Raw genomic sequence first — 22,042 nt, 5'->3', positions numbered from 1 at the left:
GTAAGTATACTGTGAGTGCGCAGCAGGTTCAGGCACATTCACATACCTGTATGTCAGCTTCTTCTTCCGGGTTCGGCGGTGCACAAGCGCGCACCCTCTGTCGACCCGTGCTGTGATTGGACACAGCACAAGTTTGGCAGCTGATTTCAGTCAATGTTTTTGGCTGAAGTCAGCTGATCGGCTGCGTCCAATCACAAACAGAGTTCTGTGTGTACAAAAACATGGAACTCTGTGTACAGAGAACAGCGATCTGGCTGTTTCTTCTCCCTGCAAAGCAGAAAGGAAAAACAGCCAGATCTGTTAGTAAAAGCAGCACCCATTACACATTGTTAGGCACACAGTAAACCCCTTTATTGCCCCTAGATGTTAACACCTTCCCAGTCAGTGTCATTAGTACAGTGACAGTGTACAGTGTTATCACTGTATTAGTGTCACTAGTGACCTCAGTGTCAATTAGTAAACCTTCCAGACAGTGTCAGTTAGCATCAGACTGAATGAAGGAAGAAATTGGCTGCACACTGACGTGATTAAAGTCCATTTATTGAATGTTCCATGCAAACAATGACACACACCACAGTTGCAGTAGCCGGAACAGAGGTGGACTAGTTTCGCACAGCTACACTGTGCTTACTCCTCACAAGTTAGTGTCAGATTGACCACCACCCTACCACAGTCATACTATAAGCCGTTGATCACTGGCATTACAGTATAGCATCTATAGCTGTGTAAATTCCAGTATCTATAACATGGTTTATAGACTCTATAACTTTCATACAAACCAATTAACCATTTGCCCATTGGGCACTTTTACCCCTTTCCTGCCCAGGCCAATTTTCAGCTTTCAGCGCTGTCGCACTTTGAATGACAACTGCGCAGTCATGCAAGCTGTACCCAAACAAAACTTTTATCATTTTTTTCACACAAATAGAGCTTTCTTTTAGGGGTATTTAATCACTGCTGGGTTTTTTTATTTTTTGCTAAACAAATGAAAAAAACTGAACGTTTTGAAAAAAAATAAACTTTTTCATAGTCTGTTATAAAATTTTTCTCCTTCAATTTATCTCCTTCACCGATGTGCGCTGATGTGGCTGCACTGATGGGCACTGATAGGCAGTATTGATGGGCATTGAGGGGCACTGATTAGGCGGCACTGGTGGGCACTGATGAGGCGGCACTGATAGACGGCACTTAAGGGCACTGGTAGGCGGCACTGGTAGGCGACACTGATGAGGAGGAACTGATAGGCAGTGATTGGCATTACTGGTGGGCACTGATTAGGGCCCTGATTTTCAGTGTACATGTCCCTTTTAGAGAAGCCGGTTATCGGTTCTCTTCTCCTATCCTCATGCTGTCAGCATTGGGAAAGGAGTGCTGATAACCGGCTTCTATTTACATCTGTGATCAGCCGCTGATTGGCTCTTTACCTCAATCTGTGATCAGCAATGTCCCCTGGACACTGTAATCACAGAGCGTGCCCACACACACACAGCGGGCGCAATCACGGGAGGCTGTCCTATGATGGCCTCCCAGAACTAGCTGTCATTCGGCTATAGCGTGAAATGTAGCAGAATACATTTGACCTCAATTTATAAAGAAATTAGATTTTTTTGATTGGATAGGTTTTATCACAGAAAATAAAAAATATTGTTTTTTTTTTTAGTTTACAGATTTTTTTGTTTATATAATAAAAAACCCAGTGATGATCACATACAACCAAAAAAAACCTCTATTTGTGTGAATAAATGATAAAAATTTTATTTGGGTGCAGCGTTGCATGACTGTGCAATTACCAGTTAATGTAGCGCAGTGCTGAATAGTAAAAAATGCTCTGGTCATGAAGGGGGTAAAACCTTCCAGAGGTCAAGTGGTTAAAGAGATGTCAGAGCCCCCTAAAGTCCCCATGAAAACCCCAGATTTCTAAAAGTTAGTATTTGAAATTCAATGCTCCCATCTGACTTGTATCATTAGCTTACAGGTGAAAGGAGTACAGAGATGACCTTATCAGCCTCCAGCTTCCCCTTCATTGTCCAATTAGTGAGCTGGTGACCAAGAAGTGACTAGTGATTTGATGAGCAGTGACAAAGACATGGAGGAACCGCAATGCCCTTATCAGTTTTCTGAGTTGGTGGCATAACTTGAACCAACTTTAATTTTACCGCGGCCAACATCTTGTGCCCCCTCAGTCAGGGATATAATAAATATATAAATATGCATGTTAAGAGCAATAATAAGGATAAGAACAACACATACAGCATTGGTTTATAAAATCATAAAGAACAAAAACTGCACCAAACTAAAAATTCCATCAAAGTACAAAGCAACATCTGTTCAATCAAATATTGCAATTAAAGGCTTTACTAATCATATCTTAAAATTAAATAATAATATTAATATTAAGAATGAAAAATTCCATCATGATTTAAAAGTACGACTTCTGCCCCCTGTGAACCCTTTCGTGTTCCATAAGAACTGATTTCCGGGCAAAGCTTTTCCCACAATCAGTACATGAGAAGGGCTTCTCCCCCGTGTGACCCCTCTGATGAAAAATAAGGTGGGTTCTGTCGCTGAAACCTTTCCCGCAATCCGAGCAGGAAAACGGCTTCTCTCCTGTGTGCACTTTTTCATGTTTTACGAGAGATGATTTGTGGCTAAAACATTTCCCGCACTCCGAGCAAGAATACGGCTTCACCCCCGTGTGAACTTTTTCATGTGTGATGAGGTTTGACTTCAGGGAAAAACACCTCCCACACTCTGTACATGAAAACGGCTTCTCTCCAGTGTGGACTTTCTCATGTCCGATAAGAGACGATTTGTGGGAGAAGCATTTCCCGCATTCAGAGCAGGAATACGGCTTCAGCCCCGTGTGAATTTTCTCGTGAGTGGTCAGAGTTGACTTTTGGGAAAAACATTTCCCGCACTGGGAACAGGAAAACGGCCTCTCTCCCGTGTGCGTCATCTGGTGCGAGATAAGGTTCCTTCTTGTAGAAAAATATCTCCCGCATTCCGAACATGAAAACGGCTTCTCCCCGGAGTGATTTGTCTGATGCTTAGCCAACATCCATTTTTCGGGAAAACATTTTCCGCACTCTGAACAGGAAAAAGGCTTCTCGGCCGAATGAGTTATCTGGTGTCTAACGAGTTGCTGTTTAAGGGTAAAACATTTCCCGCACTCTGCACATGAGAACGGCTTCTGCTTTTGAGGAACTCTTTGGTACGAGGTGAGGTCTGCTCCATGGGAAAAATATTCACTCTCGTTGATATGATGGTTGATGGAAAGCGTAGAGGGACCAGATGATGGATCTGCACTGTGAGGTGTTGGATAGAAATTTAGGGTAATGATGTTCTGTACTGAAGATTCTTCTATGATGTCGCCATCTTCTATTTCCCCATCTACAGAGGTACCAGAATTTTTATCCACACGATACCTTCTATATCGTCCATCTGGAAGAAAAAAGAAATTTTTCAAGAATCGCTGGCGATAAACAACTACTGAAGTACATCTTGGAAAATTAGGCACAATAAGGCCTGATTCACGAGGCCGACCAGGGCCATACCCCGCCAAGAATTAGCATAGATCTGTGATGGGGATCAAATGTGTGTGCGATCAGCTGCAGCCAGGAAGTCTGTACAAATCAGTAATAGGCGCCATGCTTGTTACATCAGGAGGATGTATTCAGAAGTACAGCAGGGAAGAACTATGGTATAATTTAAAAATAAAATACTGCGCTAACAATCTAAATATAAAAGGTGGAGCAGCGACTACAGTGTTATACAGCACAAAACAAGATATTAGAGAAAAAAGTCGCGCTAGTAAATAGTGAGGCAAAACACAAATAAGTGCCACAACCTAAATAATATAAATAATGAAAGGACCCAAAAGGTGTTAGATACACCTATGAGTCAAACACATAGTAATACAATATCCATCTAATAAGTCCACAATGAAGTGATTTAAAAATTGAATTAGTCCATTCATATAAAGGTATGAAAAAATTAAAAAAATTTCCAAAGTGATAAGTGATGAAAATTCTTGTTGTAGTGAACAAAAAAGTGCGTAGATAGGACCTCCACCTTGAAGAAAATACTGCCGCTTACCAGAGGGAATTGGTCCCTGGTTAGGGGGACCACACTGAGCAGACGGCTGTAACCCCAGCCCGGGATCTCACAAACAGGCACTAGATGGCATCACGTCCAACAGGCTCCACGTCATATATCCCAGAGTAGATGCAGAGTACCGTATTTAACATAGAAAACGACACAATGCTCCACATAGCGTAAAACCATAAGACATTTATTGAATAAAAACTTAAGCCAAATGGACACTTACGAATCAACAGCTAAATATCAGCATAAAGGAAAAGCCGGCCGGCTCCACATACAGCCCGTACCTTCCGGGACTCACGAATAGCGGTGACGTCAGGACGTGGCTCCTCCTCCCTACGTCGTTTCATCACAAGCGGACGTGGTCACGGGAATGTGAATGGACTAATTTTTATATCACTTCATTGTGGACTCATTAGATGGATATTGTATTACTATGTGTTTATGTGTTTGACTCATAGGTGTATCTAACACCATTTGGGTCCTTTCATTATTTATATTATTTAGGTTGTGGCACTTATTTGTGTTTTGCCTCACTATTTACTAGCGCAACATTTTTCTCTAAGAACTATGGTAGGCCATATCATTTTAGAACAGGGGTAAAAAAATTGTAGCAACTGAACAAGGAGAATCTGGGACTCTTCTCTGGATTTAGTGTTTATTCCTCACCTGTGCTGATCTCTGGAGGGATTTCCTCCTCCTCATATGGATCATCAACCATCAAAGATGGCTCTTCTGCTTCCTCCTTCACTTCAACTTTGAGGAAACTTTCATCCTGAATAACACAAAGTGATACAATAACAGTGGGACGGGCTCTAGAGCATTGGTTCTCAAACCTTATTGAGACCGGTGCCTATTAAAATGGTTGTAAAATCAGTTTTTTCCTTTTCTACTAAGAAAACATATTCCATCAAACAGTATATTAACTGCAATTCTAAATCGGTGGTTTATGTCATTTAGTGTAGTGCCTGCAGCCTGCAATACGTTGGGTGCACTATACGCCCGTTGAGAGTTAGACTCTCAGAACATGTGAATGACACTACAAATATTAATTCTAAAAATATCTCAAATGTGTCAAAACATTTCCGAGAATTTCATCATGGTAATCTTGATACTCTTTCCTTTTTTGGTGCTGAACAGGTTAAAAAAACTCCCAAGAGGAGGTGGCACTCATCATATTTTGCTTAAGTGTGAAGTGTGGTGGATCCATACCCTCAATACTAGAAAATCGTATGGCTTGAATGATAGGATGGACATAAATCTTTTTCTAACATAATCTCATTGTTTTGATATATCTATTGTACCACTTTGAACGTGTTTTATTTGTTCATGATATTTCCTTCATATGCCTGCTGTGCTTCTTCCTTTCTTTTCTCCATGTGTTTTTAATTGTTTGATTGCTTCTGATCAGGATGCACCTGCCCCATTTGGAGTGCTTACTTTGTTACAAATTTTAGTTTTTAAATCAAATATGTATGCTTTGATGAAGGCTTCTTAGCCGAAACGCGTCAGCATATAGCCTGTACCCAATAAAGTACTTTTTTTCAAGAGCATCCGAGTTGCCAGCCCTTTTTGATTCAAGTATTGTATTTGTGGGGCCTGAACGTCCTGGCTAGAGCACCGGATCACAGCTTGTGGACTTCTATATTGGCAGTGGAGCTGGGGTAACATTTTGTTTCTCTTAAATTTGGGTAATGCCTGGACACTACCTTTAAGCCTGGGTTCACACATGTGCGGTGCGAACTGAAGCTCAGGTTTCACTGGGAAGATAAAAATCAGTTGTTCAAAGGTTCATCTGCGTTTTAGCTGCGGATCAGTGAGCAGGGAGAGGGGGAGGGAGAGGGGGAGGTGTAGTGAGGAGAAGGAGAAAATCCATGTTCAGAACGCAGTGCATCTGCGAATCAGATGCGTTCCCATAGGAGATAATGGACTTGTAATTCGCACCGCAATGCCCAAAAAACGCAGACGCTTTTTGTGCAATGCGCAGTGCGAATGCAACGCACATATGTGAACAAGATACATTCAAATTAATGTATTTTAAAATGTCCTGCGAATTGGATGCGGTGGAAGCCGCATCTAATTCGCATAGGTATGAACGGGGGCTGAATCACTGTGCGAATGGGGCAAAATGTAATGTTCTCCTTCTATTTCCTCTATTAGTCGAATTTTATTTATTTGTAAAAGGTAGAGTGGTTCAGGAAAATACTGCATTATGGACAAACAGATGGTGCAGTTTCGCTGGACGAAGAGGTATGTGAGTGGTTTAACCGCTTGCCGACCAGCGCACGCCGATTTACGTCAACAGAATGGCACTGGCAGGCAAAAGGGCGTACAGGTACGTCCCCTTTAAGAAGCGGTGTCGCGAGCTAGTGCTCGAGGGAAACTGAGGACAAAAATATTTTTTTTTATATATTTTTGGGGGATATTTATTATAGCAAAAAGTAAAAAATAATGCGTCTTTTTCAAAATCATCGATATTCTTTTGTTTATAGCACAAAAAAATAAAAACCGCAGAGGCGATCAAATACCACCAAAAGAAAGCTCCATTTGTGGGGAAAAAAAAAGGATGTCAATTTTGTCTGGGTACAACATCGCACGACCGCGCAATTGTCAGTTAAAGCGACGTAGTGCGGCATTGTAAAAAGTGCTCTGGTCAGGAAGAGGGTAAAATCTGAAGTGGTTAAAATACACCCCACATTGTAGATCCCCAGAGAACAATGTACCAAGGAAGGAATAACTGAGTGTGCAACTAAGACAACTATACTATCAGTTTGGAGCTTCTTTTGAACTTTCCCCTCTATTGTCCTAATGTCCTTTGTTTCATCACATCTACCTGATCATCTTGAGGGATCTCATCATTTTCCTCTTTGGAATCCCGGGAGTTATGAGGACCAGGACATCTCTCTGGAGGGTTTTGGTCATTTGATGCACCTTTAAAAAATCCACATATAGTCAGATAAGGACTTTATGTTATACCCACACAAGATAAATTTGCTGCCCACCAACTACACAGCCATTTTGAAAATATACACCATATCCTGCTCCAAATATTGTTATACAATGCATGCGAAAGATGGAGCACATGACACATTGCACCTTGTCTGCTGCATGCACTTACGACATTATACTCATCAGCAAAAAAACAAAAAACAAAAAAAAAAACCTTCTCTGGGGATTTTGCAAGATCTCGACAGCCATGTGTTTCATCTAGTACATGTGCAGTACAAAATATTGCAAGATCTAGTGATATCTCGAAGATTATGTACGAGATCTCTCTGAAGCCACTGAAGATGTTGCCTTTCCAGGAGACATCTGTACAGCCGGGACAACAACATCAGTGCGTTCAGGGAAACCAGAAAGTGTGTTCAAAAGTTGTGTTCCGCTGAAAAAAAAAAGGCCAGCAGCTACAAAAAGTGTAGCCGCTGACTTTTAATAATCAGACACTCACCTGTCTCGTGGTCCAGCGATGCGGCACACGAAGCCCTGCTACTTTCCGCGGCGCTGGCATTCTTACTGTGGGTGGCTTCACAGGCGGGCACGCACTGCACATGCATGTGCCCGGCTGCGCCCTGTGATTGGCCGGGCAATTTTCTGGGACCTGTGATGTGTCCCAGAAGATTGCAGGGAGGGAGGGGGGAGAGGAGAACTTCCTTCCGGCACTGCGGAGCCCCGGGAGGAAGTGGGAGCTGGATGCTTCTAAAAAGAGGGTATCCCCCCCCCCCCCCCCCCCCCCCGAAAAAATGACATACCAAATGTGGCGTGTCAAGGGGTCACCTACACTTAAAGAAAAACAGAAATGGAAGGCGCGCACACCTAGTGCATTACCAAAGATAATTTAATAATAAAAATGTTTTATATAAAAGTGGGTACTCACAAAATGCATCACCTACACTTAAAGAGGAGGTCCACCTTAAAAAAAATGATTAAAAGCCAGCAGCTACAAATACTGCAGCTGCTGACTTTTAATAAATGGATACTTACCTGTCCAGGGTGCCCGCGATGTCGGCAGCAGATGACGAGCAATCACTCGGTTCTCGGCTGCCATTCTCTGTGAGGGAATCAGGAAGCTTTACTGCCCGGTTCCCTACTGCGCATGCGCGAGTCGCGCTGTGCGTCTTCACTGGTCCCCGTTGTGTTGTGGGAACTGTGTGTTTCCCAGAACACAACGGGGGGCATCTGTGGCTAGCTATTCCCGGAAGTGGGTGCAAATATCTGTATTATACAGGTATCTGCACCCCCCTCTCCCCAAAAAGGGGCCAATTGTGGCATCGGAGGGGGGAGGAATCCGATGAGCGGAAGTTCCACTGTAGGGTGGAGCTCCGCTTTAAAGCAGAGGTTCCATTTTTGGGTAAAACTCTGCTTTAAGAAAATAAAACAATTACATTAAAAATGACATAAATATCACATTAAGGAGAATCTGGGATTCTTTTCTGGATTTAGTGCTCATTCCTCACCTGTACTGATCTCCATAAGATCTTCCTCCTCTTTAATCCTCACATGTCCTTCTTCCTCCTTCTCAACTTTGATGTCTCTCTGAGTCTCTCTGGTGTCTGTGAATAAAGATGAGAGTGAAGCCCCCTGTACTGAGATGTATGAGAGACCCCAGAGAGTGTGTGTGGGGGGAGACTGGTCACGTCTCTTGGCTGGTAACACACAATGACCTGATGTGAGGAGGAGAGCCGGAGTCTAATAGAGGCTGATGGCTCCTGACTCCCCCACTGGACACATACTGTCTCCTCATTACTGTCTACTGACAGAGGAGGGGGGAGAAGAAGAGATTGTTGTAGTGACTGAACAAGGAGAATCTGGGACTCTTCTCTGGATTTAGTGTTTATTACTCACCTGTGCTGATCTCTGGAGGGAATTCCTTCTTCTTATACAGATCATCACCCATCACATATGGCTCTTCTTTGTGTTTTGCTTCAACTTTATTATTAATCACATCTTCTTTCTTAGAAATACAAAAAGAGAAACATTATATTTATTATTAAAGCAGTTGTAAACCTCAGATATGAAATATGAACAAAGCATATCCCTCTATAGTGTGTACTTGTCTCAATCCAGAGCACTAAGTGTCATTTCTGTCTGCTGCTTCATTCCTTTGCTATCAGCATGAGTCACTTCTGAAAAGTTTTACTGACACCAAGAGATAAAAAGGTGACAGGGAGGGGGCTCCAGCACACAGTCTGTGATTGAGAGCCTCGGCTCTGCTCCTGTGTGCTATGTGGGGGGGTCCCTTTCCTATAATCAGCTCTCAGAGTTCTCCTTTCTCCTCACTGAGCTCTGCAGAGTGTTTTTTTCAGCGTTCCACCCATTGTTTTTTGACAGCTCGGGCACGCTTTATAAATTCAGCACTTTGAACGGATGTAGAGAAGTAAAGACTGCAGATAAAGAGGTACAACTTATTTTATGGGGATCTGTTTCATTTCTGTATATTACCTGAAAATAGTCACTTCACTGGGTATATGTAAGGATTTACAATCTTAGAGCAACTAAGCCATACTGACCTCTGGCAAGACTCCAGCTCAACCTACCTGATCCTCCTGAGTGGAGTCCTGGGAATACAGAGGACGGGGACATCTCTCTGGGGAATTTCTGGTACTGGATCCATCTGTAGGAAACACACACACTGACTGAATACATTGTTTCTATGTCTTTATATCAGAGGATGTGTGTATTATTATTATTATACAGGATTTATATAGCGCTAACAGTTTGCACAGCTCTTTACATGAGGGCAGACAGTACAGTTACAATACAATTCAATACAGGAGGCACCAGAGGGCCCTGCCTGTTACAATCTATCTATGGTGATCCTCAATACTCTTCTCTCCTTTACAAGATATGAAAGTCTCCTCTTACCCGGTGATGTGAGGGGCTTCTCCATCATAACTTCCTTCTACAGATCCTTCTAGATGCTTCCACTCCTTTCTACACCCAGTTCCATTCTTGGTATAAAGCTGGATTGTAAAGCGTCTCTGTAATACATCATTACAAACTCATATGAATATTAAAAGCATATCTAAAAATAAACCTGCAATTCTAGAAGTGAAGTATGAGGAAACTCTGAGAGATAAAAGTGTGTGATAATAAATACCCCAACCTTAGCTCAGTCACATGCCTCTGCTCCTAGGAGTAACTGTCAGTCTTCCCACCATGCCTCTGCTCCTAGGAGTAACTGTCAGTCTTCCCGTCATGCCTCTGCTCCTAGGAGTAACTGTCAGTCTTCCCGTCATGCCTCTGCTCCTAGGAGTAACTGTCAGTCTTCCCATCATGCCTCTGCTCCTAGGAGTAACTGTCAGTCTTCCCGTCATGCCTCTGCTCCTAGGAGTAACTGTCAGTCTTCCCACCATGCCTCTGCTCCTAGGAGTAACTGTCAGTCTTCCCATCATGCCTCTGCTCCTAGGAGTAACTGTCAGTCTTCCCGTCATGCCTCTGCTCTTGGGAGTAACTGTCAGTCTTCCCGTCATGCCTCTGCTCCTAGGAGTAACTGTCAGTCTTCCCGTCATGCCTCTGCTCCTAGGAGTAACTGTCAGTCTTCCCATCATGCCTCTGCTCCTAGGAGTAACTGTCAGTCTTCCCATCATGCCTCTGCTCCTAGGAGTAACTGTCAGTCTTCCCGTCATGCCTCTGCTCTTGGGAGTAACTGTCAGTCTTCCCATCATGCCTCTGCTCCTAGGAGTAACTGTCAGTCTTCCCGTCATGCCTCTGCTCCTAGGAGTAACTGTCAGTCTTCCCGTCATGCCTCTGCTCCTAGGAGTAACTGTCAGTCTTCCCATCATGCCTCTGCTCCTAGGAGTAACTGTCAGTCTTCCCATCATGCCTCTGCTCCTAGGAGTAACTGTCAGTCTTCCCATCATGCCTCTGCTCCTAGGAGTAACTGTCAGTCTTCCCGTCATGCCTCTGCTCCTAGGAGTAACTGTCAGTCTTCCCGTCATGCCTCTGCTCCTAGGAGTAACTGTCAGTCTTCCCACCATGCCTCTGCTCCTAGGAGTAACTGTCAGTCTTCCCATCATGCCTCTGCTCCTAGGAGTAACTGTCAGTCTTCCCATCATGCCTCTGCTCCTAGGAGTAACTGTCAGTCTTCCCATCATGCCTCTGCTCCTAGGAGTAACTGTCAGTCTTCCCATCATGCCTCTGCTCCTAGGAGTAACTGTCAGTCTTCCCATCATGCCTCTGCTCCTAGGAGTAACTGTCAGTCTTCCCATCATGCCTCTGCTCCTAGGAGTAACTGTCAGTCTTCCCACCATGCCTCTGCTCCTAGGAGTAACTGTCAGTCTTCCCATCATGCCTCTGCTCCTAGGAGTAACTGTCAGTCTTCCCATCATGCCTCTGCTCCTAGGAGTAACTGTCAGTCTTCCCATCATGCCTCTGCTCCTAGGAGTAACTGTCAGTCTTCCCATCATGCCTCTGCTCCTAGGAGTAACTGTCAGTCTTCCCATCATGCCTCTGCTCCTAGGAGTAACTGTCAGTCTTCCCATCATGCCTCTGCTCCTAGGAGTAACTGTCAGTCTTCCCATCATGCCTCTGCTCCTAGGAGTAACTGTCAGTCTTCCCACCATGCCTCTGCTCCTAGGAGTAACTGTCAGTCTTCCCATCATGCCTCTGCTCCTAGGAGTAACTGTCAGTCTTCCCATCATGCCTCTGCTCCTAGGAGTAACTGTCAGTCTTCCCGTCATGCCTCTGCTCTTGGGAGTAACTGTCAGTCTTCCCGTCATGCCTCTGCTCCTAGGAGTAACTGTCAGTCTTCCCGTCATGCCTCTGCTCCTAGGAGTAACTGTCAGTCTTCCCATCATGCCTCTGCTCCTAGGAGTAACTGTCAGTCTTCCCATCATGCCTCTGCTCCTAGGAGTAACTGTCAGTCTTCCCGTCATGCCTCTGCTCTTGGGAGTAACTGTCAGTCTTCCCGTCATGCCTCTGCTCCTAGGAGTAACTGTCAGTCTTCCCATCATGCCTCTGCTCCTAGGAGTAACTGTCAGTCTTCCCATCATGCCTCTGCTCCTAGGAGTAACTGTCAGTCTTCCCGTCATGCCTCTGCTCCTAGGAGTAACTGTCAGTCTTCCCATCATGCCTCTGCTCCTAGGAGTAACTGTCAGTCTTCCCATCATGCCTCTGGGAGTTTAGCTTGTAACTGTCAGTCTTGCAATGCCTCATGGGACTTGTAGTTACACAACAGCTGGAGGGTAGCAGTTGCCCCCCCCCCGCTAAATATAAACTCCATGGCGGGTTTTACCACCTTAATCCCATCCTAACCTCCTACAGGAGCTGCAAGCAATTCTATTCCTCGACAGACGTATTTCCATAAGATGCAGGTTGTGGCTTCCCATTGAATACGGCCCACAGAGCCCCACAGAGCCCCCCATCCCATGTTCTACACATCAGAGGACTTGCAAGAAGATGAGGATTTGTGAATACAGAGTGCTGGGACTCCCTTCTCTGATAATAAGAACACATTATTATTATTACCTCCTCCTCACTGGACACACACTCTTCTGCCTCATATCACCTCCAGAAGAACTCATGAGTTAAAATCCCCCTCCTTCCACTTATCGTGGTCTACAACAAAATGACCGCCGACCCTCCTGCGCTGAGGACATTTTTATCTCTTACACTAAAGATGCTCGCCCTCTAGTGGTGAATCTAGACTAAACGTCTCTCTGTCACTGCGCCAAACACTCGGTGGGCGTCACCATGGTAACCAGGAAGCGTGGAACGCACACAGCGGAAGTGCAGGGACCACAGAGCGGAAATTATGATGTTAAAGGCACTACAGTACACCTTTTTTTTAATCAAAAGTCAGCAGATACAAAATTCCAAATATTGATATAATGTTGTATTATTAAAATTGTAATGGCTAACTCAAAAAATCTGATACTTAGTCCCTGGAGCCCAGCACTGTCGTCCTGCGGCATCACAGCTGGCTCCCCACTGCACATGTGTGAGATCGCACAGCGCTGCATGATTAGGATTGCCACCTCATCCCTTTAAACATATGAATTACACAGGTTCTGGGGCTAATTTAATGCAGATAAGGCACCAAATGAGGTTATTTACCACTTTAATCAGCCACAGAACCTGTGTAATTAATATGTGTTCGGGTTTAAAGGAATGAGGTGGAAACCTCATGCGTGATGTGTCCTGGGCGGGTACCTCCTTCCCTCCCGGCTCCTGTAATGGAAATGGTGGCTGGCAGGAAATGGTTTCATGCATGCTGAGCGCCATGATGGCACATAATGCCCAAAGCGCATGCGCGCCAAAGACCGCTGAATGGCAATCGTCCAGCTTCAGCACTGCTCATGTGCAGCCCCCCCCCAATCGCTTATTGGTGGTTCTCGGGCTGACCTGGATGATCGGTAGCCCCGAGAACTGATCTGGCGGTTGTGGCGGCTGGTATGGTAGAGATGACCGGAGGAAAGATGGCCTCAGCTCATCTCTATGGCCTAGGTCTCCAGGAGGACCAGCACGACGTCACATGTAAACAAGGCCTTTTTTTAACCACTTAAAGGGGCTGTAAAGGTTCCTGTTTTAAAAAAAAAAAATAACAAACATGATATACTTACCTCCACTGTGCAGCTCGTTTTGCACAGAGTGGCCCCGATCCTCCTGTTCTGGGGTCCCTCGGCGGCTGTCTCGGCTCCTCTCCGCATCAGCTAACCCCCATTCTGGGGCACGCTCTCCCAAGGTGGTTAGCTTGCGGGTGCGCTCCTGTGCTACAGTTGGCGGCTTAAGCCGCCGACTCTGTCACTCAGCCCTGCCCCCCGACACGCTGCGTCATTGATTTGATTGACAGCAGTGGGAGCCAATGCCTGCGCTGCTATCAATCATCCAATGAATGAGCTGAGAAGCCAGTTGAGAAGCCAGCGCATTCACGACGCGGGACTTTCGAGGGCTCAGGTAAGTAACCGGGGGGGGGGGGCGCTAATCGTCAGATGTTTTTTCACCTTAATGCATAGAATGCATTAGGGGGAAAAAACATGTACCTTTACAACCCCTTGCAACCTTAAAGGAGTTGTAAAGCTTCATGTTTTTTAAAAAAAAATAACAAACATGGCATACTTACCTTCTCTGTGCAAGGGTTTTGCACAGAGTGGCCCCGATCCTCCTCTTATGGGGTCCCCCCATGGCGCTCCTGGCTCCTCACTGCATCGAGTGCCCCCTCGGAGACCCACTCTCCAAGAGGGCACTCATGTGGGCGTGCTCCCGAGTCCTGCTGCTTCGTCCATTGACACAGACAGCAGGACTCAACCCTGCCCTCCATGTCACTGGATTTGATTGACAGCAGTGGGAGCCAATGGCTGCGCTTCTATCAATCTGTCCAATGAGGACCCAAGACAACGGCTGGAACTGCTTTGCTCGTTCTCGTCGCTGGAACGATCGGGTTCAGGTAAGTAAAAGGGGGGATCTGGGGGGCTGCAAAATCGCATACCTGTACATTAACTTTTCCAGGGCTCTGGGGCACGTGTGCCGCCAGAGCCCTGTTTTTGCTGTGGTTGGACACAGCGGGAGCCAATCGGTGGGTCTGGCAGACCCGATGATTCCCAGAAAAACGGTTATTGTTTGGAGAGAGGCAGAATGATGGTCTGCCTATGTAAACAAGGCAGATTGTCGTTCTGCTAGTAAGAAAGATGGAGATCTTGTGTTTCTGTGTTCTCCCTCTGTTCTTCTTCCAATGTTGATACAACGCTCACTCCCCCTCTAATGCTGGGTGCACGGTGTGCCACTGCTTACATGATTGGCATGGGGCGGGGTCACTGGAGGCCCATCTCTTATGACATCACCACCCAGGGCATGTGGCCTGTTACAGTTCAGGAGGGGGGGGGGCACTCGCTCGTCCCCACCCCCTTTCCTGCTGTGTGCTCGGATAAGGGTCTGGTATGGATTTTAGGGGGAGCCCCACACAGTTTTTTTGGCGTGGAGGTTCCCCTTAAAATCCATACCAGACCGAAGGGCCTGATATGCTCTTGGAGGGGGAACCCATGCCGTTTTTTTTTTTTTTTTTTTTACATTGTGCATGGGATTTCTTTAGGAGTTCTCCCTAAAGATTCATACCAGACAGTGCCTGGTATTGTCGGGGATCAAAGTCGGATCCCTGTTCATTGAAGTCGAACGCATGTCGGACTTCAAGTCGCAGGGCAAAGTCGGATCCACAGTCGTACGACTGTCGTGTCGTACAAGTGTGAAAGGGGCCTGTAAAAAAAAATATATCATCTTTGGGGATTCTAAGCAATTTTCTAGCAAAAAACCCCCACAGATTTGTACATATATGAGAGAAGTGTCAGATTTGGCTTGGTTGGCTACCTATATTTTCTTTTCCCTCATTCCTCCTTGCACTCCCCCATCAACATGCTAAATGCATTTTTCAATACCTTTCTATTTTCATGGCATACCCGAAATTGGCAGCACTGGGTCTCTGTGCTCCTCTATGCAATCCAGACAGATCATGGCGGGCTGGAGGGGCCGGAAGAGGGCTGTACAAAGCTTCCTAAAAAAATCACAGCACCCTGCTTCAGTACTCCTCTGAAGAGCCCTCAGTCCTGATGCACGCAAGCTTCTTCAGGCATCAACTCAGGGTCACGCCGCTTCACAGATGACATTTTCAAGAAAATCCTGGTGCCTGTGCAGTTGTTGGCTGTGGTCACAAATGCCTGGCACAGATCAGCCCCAGACATGCTACAAAGTTATAATGTACAGTCTGAGGGATCACTGGGGGGGGGGGAGATTGAGGACATGCCCCCTCATGCCTGCAGCAGACTAACGGCATCATCTCAGCCTAGGCAAGTTGCTGACTTGAGCTCAAGTCCTGCCTTTTCAATCATAAAGGTGGAGCTGATATGAAAATGTATGTCGGGAATGTTTTTTTTTTTAAGATGTGTAGTTACTAAGCATTAAAAAAATCACACAAGCTTCCTTTTTTTTTACATTGCTGCAGCTGGTATTGGACCAACTGCTTCCCCATTTCCATCCATCTCTACTATGTTACCCTTGGATCTTTCCTGGCCTCTAGTTGGAAGAAAGGAGCCTTGCGATTGGCTGAATGGTCAGGCCGTGTTTGGGATCGTAGGGATTGATCAAGAGATGGCCTTTATGGAGAAGGCATGCTCATATCATACATGGACACGTGGTGCTGCCCACCTGTTCGGTTGATTACAAGGGATCAGTGTTTGGTCTAGAAGTTCAGGAAAGATCTCAGGGTACTATGTCACCTATAGATGTGGTAAAGGGATGGTTACAGTATCAAATGTGGACAGGGGGGGGTTCTAGAAAAACCTCCTTTCCAATCCCTTTTTTGGATCCTGAGGAAGTCTTGACAAATGCTTCGACATTTAGAGAAATCCCTTCTTCTAGCCTACGTGGAGGGGGGGGAGGGTTCTAGAAAAACTTCCTTTCCAATTCCTATTTTGGATCCTGACGAAGTTTTGACAAATGCGTCAACATTTTGAGAAACTCCTTCTAGCCTACGTGGAAAGGGGTGATTGAACACCTCTGGCGTGCACCGTTTCACTCCAGATCTCTCCCTTCCCACCTTAATGTCATAAACTCCCATTGGTAGCCCAAGTGTTGTCAGGATTGCAGAGAAGCCTACACCTTTCCATATACACCATCACCACCATGGTTCTAAGAAAACGTCCTTTTCCATTTCTATTTCTTTCTGTACACTGATGAAGTCTTGACAAAAGACAAAACACGTCAACATTTACACAAATCCCATCTTCTTGCCCACATAAAAGGTGGGGGTGGGGGGGGGGGGGGTGGGGGTTAATTGAACATCTGTGCCATGCAACGTTCCACTCCAGATGTCTCCTTTCCCCTTAGTCCATTTTTAACACGTAATGTAATAAGCTCCCTTTGGTAGCCCAAGTATTGTCAGGTGGGCCTATGCCTCCCCATATACACCATTACCACCATGGGTCTAGAAAAACTTCCTGGCCCATTCTTATTACTTTCTAGACACTAATGAAGTCTTGACAGAGGATAAGAAGTGTCAACTTTACACAAATCCATTCTTCTTACCCACGTGGAAGAGGTGGTTGAACACATGTGGCATGCACTGTTCCACTCCAAATCACTCCCTTTCCCTCTAGTCCATTTGTAACTCATGTTATATAATAAGCACCCATTGGTAGCCCAAGTATTGTCAGGATTGCAGGTGAGTCTACACCTCTACATTTACATCATCACAGTTCTAGAAAAACTTCCTTGCCCATTCCTATTACTTTCAAGACACTGATGAAGACTTGACAGAGGATGAACGTGTCGACATTACACAAATCCCTTCTTCTTACCCATGAAGAATGGGGAAGGGGTGGTGGTGATTGAAGACATGTCCTGGCCCATTCCCATTACTTTCTGGACACTGATGAAGTCTTAACAAATGATGAAACACGTTGACATTTCCACAAATCTCATCTTCTTGCCCACGTAGCATGAGGGGATGATTGAAGACCTGTGGCATGCAACTTTCCACTCCAGATCTCTCCTTTCCCCTTAGTCTGTAACATGTAATGTCACAAGCTTCCATTAGTAGACCAAGTATTGTCAGGATTGCAGGTGAGCCTACACCTCACCATGGTTTTAAAAAATACTTCCTTACTTATTTCTATTACTTTCTGGACACTGGTGAAGTCTTGTCAAAGGATGAAACATGTCAACATTACACAAATTCCATCTTCTTGCCCATGTGGAGTGGGGAGGTTGGAGGGTGGTTAAAGACATGTTTTGTGCAATGTTAGTCAGTGTGTAACCCATGTTATGTCCCATGTTATGTCATAAGCTCCCATTGGTAGCCAAAGTATTGTCAAGATTGCAGATAACCTTCACCTCTCATTATACACCATCACCACCATAGTTGTAAAAAATGCCTTGGCCCATTCCCATTACTTTTTGGACACTGATGAAGTCTTGAAAAAGGACAAAACGTGTTAGCCCATTCCCATTAATTTTTGGACACTGATGAAGTCTTGACAAAGGACGAAACGTGTTGACATTTACACAAATCCAATCTTCTTGCCCACGTGGAATGGGGGGAATGATTGAAGACCTGTGGCATGCAACGTTCCACTCCAGATCCCTCTCTCCACCCCATAGGCCTTTTGTACATAGGTCGTCCAGGTGCAGTGCGTCCCTCCTGGTGTTTTAGTGAGCCCAGGAGGATGGACAGGTGCAGCATCCAGCCCCATCAAAGTCTGAGGCAGGCTGCGGAAGGACAGAGATGAACGCTGTAGTGAGTGGGTCCTGTGTGATCAAGGACAAGGGTTTCTGCTCCTAGACGGCCCCATGTGCAAGGGGCCATAGAATGGGAATACAATATTAGGAAGATTACAGGAGGGGAAAAAATGGTGAGACCCACGGGGTCAATAAAATAACCATTACAGGGGTCCATGCCAGGTATCATTCGTACAAATTTGAAATTAAGATGACCTATCAAGGCTAAGGTGTGTCAGCCATCCATGCTTTAATATTAATGTTGCATAACATAGCGGTACCCAACACAATATATCGACTATATGATCACTTGGAATACTCCGCTCATGTGACAGGATGTATGTGTAAGAAAATTGTACAGCTATTCATCCTGCACAGCTCAATGTACATTTGTCCAGTGTGAAAGGGAAAAAATTGAATGTCATCTGGCTGTTTTCTCTCCAGGTCAAAGGTTATTCCCTCATAAAGCATTGAAACAGGAAAAAGTGAAACAGGAAAATACAGCATTATGACCAGTAGAGGGGAGCTAATGACCATAAGAAATACTTATTTACTTTTTTCTATTTTTTTTGCTTATCTGTTCTATTTATTTATTCTATTTTTTTCTACTCATTGAACTGTAAGACCTGTGTCTTTTTTTCAACTTAACTATGATCATCAGCTCCATCTAGTGGCCATAATAGGGTATTTCCCCAAACCACTTTAATCCAAGTATGAATAAATAACATTCGACCTGGACAGGAAAAAAGCCTGAGAACGTTTGATATTGCAAATGTTTCAGCAGTTTCACGGGATGAATGTGAGTTTTTTGTTTGTTTTTTCTATACGCCTCTTTGACCACACCGAAGAATATTTTCTCCTTTAATAGATTTCACCAGCTAGAGTGCATTGAATAAAGTTCTTTATCTAATGGCAGTTTGCATTCCAACAATTGGCAATCTATAAATATTTTCATTAATTGGATTTTACTGGTGTGCAGATATGGGACAGGTATATGGAATACCTGTATAGGGCACCTGCTATTGCTATTAAATGTGTTTTTAATACTTTATTGCATCTCTCATTTAGCCTATAGAATGGTATGTGTTATTACATAGTTAGCCTAATAGGATGTTTTTCTGCCTCCTTGTAATGTCCTCCATGAACTCCTGAACCTCCTCCTTTCCCCCTCACGTACAGTAATTTGGAATGAGCAGTGCTCTATACACATTACACATCCCATAGTTCATCTCAGGAGTTAGCAAGAAAGGGTGGCTATGTTTCTACATACAGCTGGGCCATGGAGAATGAACGTAGCCACCCTCTAACAAGAAGTCAGAACACAACAATGGCTGCCCCCTTCCTATTTATTCCTAAGGACTCATTCACACTAGCTGTTGAGGGGGAAGTAAAACCCTGTGATTTTACCGCTCCTTAACAGCGCCCCCCTTAAGCTGCAGAAGCAGCAGCCAGGGGTGGACACATGGCGCGGCCATGGCAGAAATGCAACTCATTCAAGCTGTTGCAGCGAGCTAAAGCGGGCTTCAAGGGGTTAAAGAAGGCAGTGAGGATGTGATACAACACCTTAGCAGCACCTGTCAAATGCTCTCTGAAGAGCGATCCAAATGCTGATCACTCCTTAGAGATCGAGGCATGCATGAACAAGCGCTAACAGCGCTCTTGCTTTTAGCAGCCAGTCAGAGCCCTTCTATCCACCACAGTGCTGCATGCACATATCATCTGCTGGCTGATTGACTCCCTGCATGCCGTTTACCCTTCGCCAGAGAGTGGGCAGTGTCCTGCAAGGGAGAATGTGTATCGCTGGCAATGCAGTTGGAAAAGGCTGTTCTGGATACTTTAAGGAATCACAGGAGGGTGCAAATGGCTAGTGCATTACTGCTACCAAATTTTATTTAGTAAAAATTGCCATAAATATACTCACATGAGAAGACTCAAGCACAGCAAATCTCAACTCTAGCTCAGGTGGTGCCCAAACTGCTGTGGTTGGAAAGCTGACGTGTTTTAGGTGACAAGCCCCCTTTCTCAGGTCTCTGAGGAAGGGGGCTTATCCCCCGAAACGTGTCAACTTTCCAACCACAGCAGTTTGGGCACCACCTGAGCTAGAGTTGAGATTTGCTGTGCTCGAGTCTTCTCATGTTTGTGTGTATGTTTTTGGCAATTTTTACTAAATACAATTTGGTGGCGGTAATACACTAGGCATTTGCACCCTCCTGTGTTTCTTTACAGTGTTACATGGAGTTTTTCCACTTGAGGTGGGCAGCATCAATTTAGACACTGTGCAGACACCATTGGATGCGTGACGGAGTGAGCGCTGAAGTTTTGTTACATTCTTGTGTTCTGGAAAGAAAGAATAGAGAATATACAGCAAGTTCCTGAAGGTCCTCGAAAATATTAGGGTCTAGATCTGTGGTCTCCAAACTGTGCCCTGAGGGGCTGGATGCAGCCCTTTGCTCACCTTTATGCGGCCCTTAAGGCATTATTCCTGCCACTAACGCCAACAATAGGGACCCCCCCCCCCACTTACACCAACAATGGGGCATTATTCCTCCCACTAACACCAACAATGGGGCATTATTCCTCCCACTGACACCAACATCGGGGCATTATTCCTCCCACTGACACCGACAATGGGGCATTATTCCTCCCACTGACACCAACAATGGGGCATTATTCCTCCCACTGACACCAACAATGGGGCATTATTCCTCCCACTGACACCGACAATGGGGCATTATTCCTCCCACTGACACCAACAATGGGGCATTATTCTTCCTACTAAAAATTACTATTTCTCCCCCCGATACCAAAGATGGGGGATTGTTTACTCCCAATGGGCACAATCTGGCCCCCTTAAAGTCTGAAGGACAGTAATCTGGCCCTTTGCTTAGAAAGTTTGAAGACCCCTGGTCTAGATACATGGCACAATCAGGAGCCTAGTTAAGTGTACAGCCCGGTGATATGAATCACATACAGTACATTTTACTGCAATCAGCACAACTAAGAATAAAATATTTTTCCACTTTTTAATTATGTTTTTTTTGCAGGCATAAAAAAATAAAACTGAAACTTAGACAGGAGTTTGAAGGGGCTCTAAAGTTGGTGGGGGCCCTTGGTATGGGTAAAAATGGGCACCTTATGGTGCCTGCTACAAAAGCTAAATATCTTACAGAGTACAGGCTTAATTGTCAATTATAAAGCACAGCATATATGGGAGGAGTGCCAGACTAAAAGAGTCCAAATTCCTTTATTGATATTATGATAAAAGACAGTCAACGCGTTTCAGGGGTCAAACGAACTTCCCTCTTCATTCAGTTAAAAATTAGAACCTTGAGTGGACTCAAAGTAAGACTTTCTTGTTTGAATCTGTGCAGGGAAGCAGATAACTGGATTAGGATTTCTGGCCAGCAGTATCTTCGTCAGCAGTCAAAATAAGAAGATAAAATAAGGTTTCCTATTTTGACTGCTGATACAGATACTGCTGGCCAGAAATCCTAATCCAGCAATCCGCTCCCTACACAGATTCAAACAGGAAATTCTAATCCATCAATCCGCTTCCCTGCACAGATTCAAACAGGGCATCCAAATCCAGCAATCTGCTCCCTACAGAGATTCAAACAGGAAATCCTAATCCATCAATCCGCTCCCTACACAGATTCAAACAGGAAATCCTAATTCAGCAATCCGCTTCCCTGCACAGATTCAAACAGGAAATTCTAATCCATCAATCCGCTCCCTACAC

The 22,042-nt window shown here is 44.9% G+C and overlaps 1 protein-coding gene across 1 annotated transcript in view; it reads right to left on the bottom strand.

Moving 5' to 3' along the window:
- LOC141104564 (uncharacterized) overlaps positions 1–22,042 on the bottom strand; it is a 93,183-nt gene that overhangs the window by 20,458 nt on the left and 50,683 nt on the right. Inside the window, exon 10 of the mRNA XM_073594172.1 lies at positions 2,471–3,190. Coding sequence (XP_073450273.1) covers positions 2,471–3,190 — 720 coding nt within the window. The remainder of the gene's footprint in view (positions 1–2,470; positions 3,191–22,042) is intronic.

The sequence above is a fragment of the Aquarana catesbeiana genome, linkage group LG08 (genome assembly GCF_042186555.1).
Source record: "Aquarana catesbeiana isolate 2022-GZ linkage group LG08, ASM4218655v1, whole genome shotgun sequence".
Classification (NCBI taxonomy): Eukaryota; Metazoa; Chordata; class Amphibia; order Anura; family Ranidae; genus Aquarana; species Aquarana catesbeiana.
This window is presented reverse-complemented; position numbering and strand designations above follow the sequence as displayed.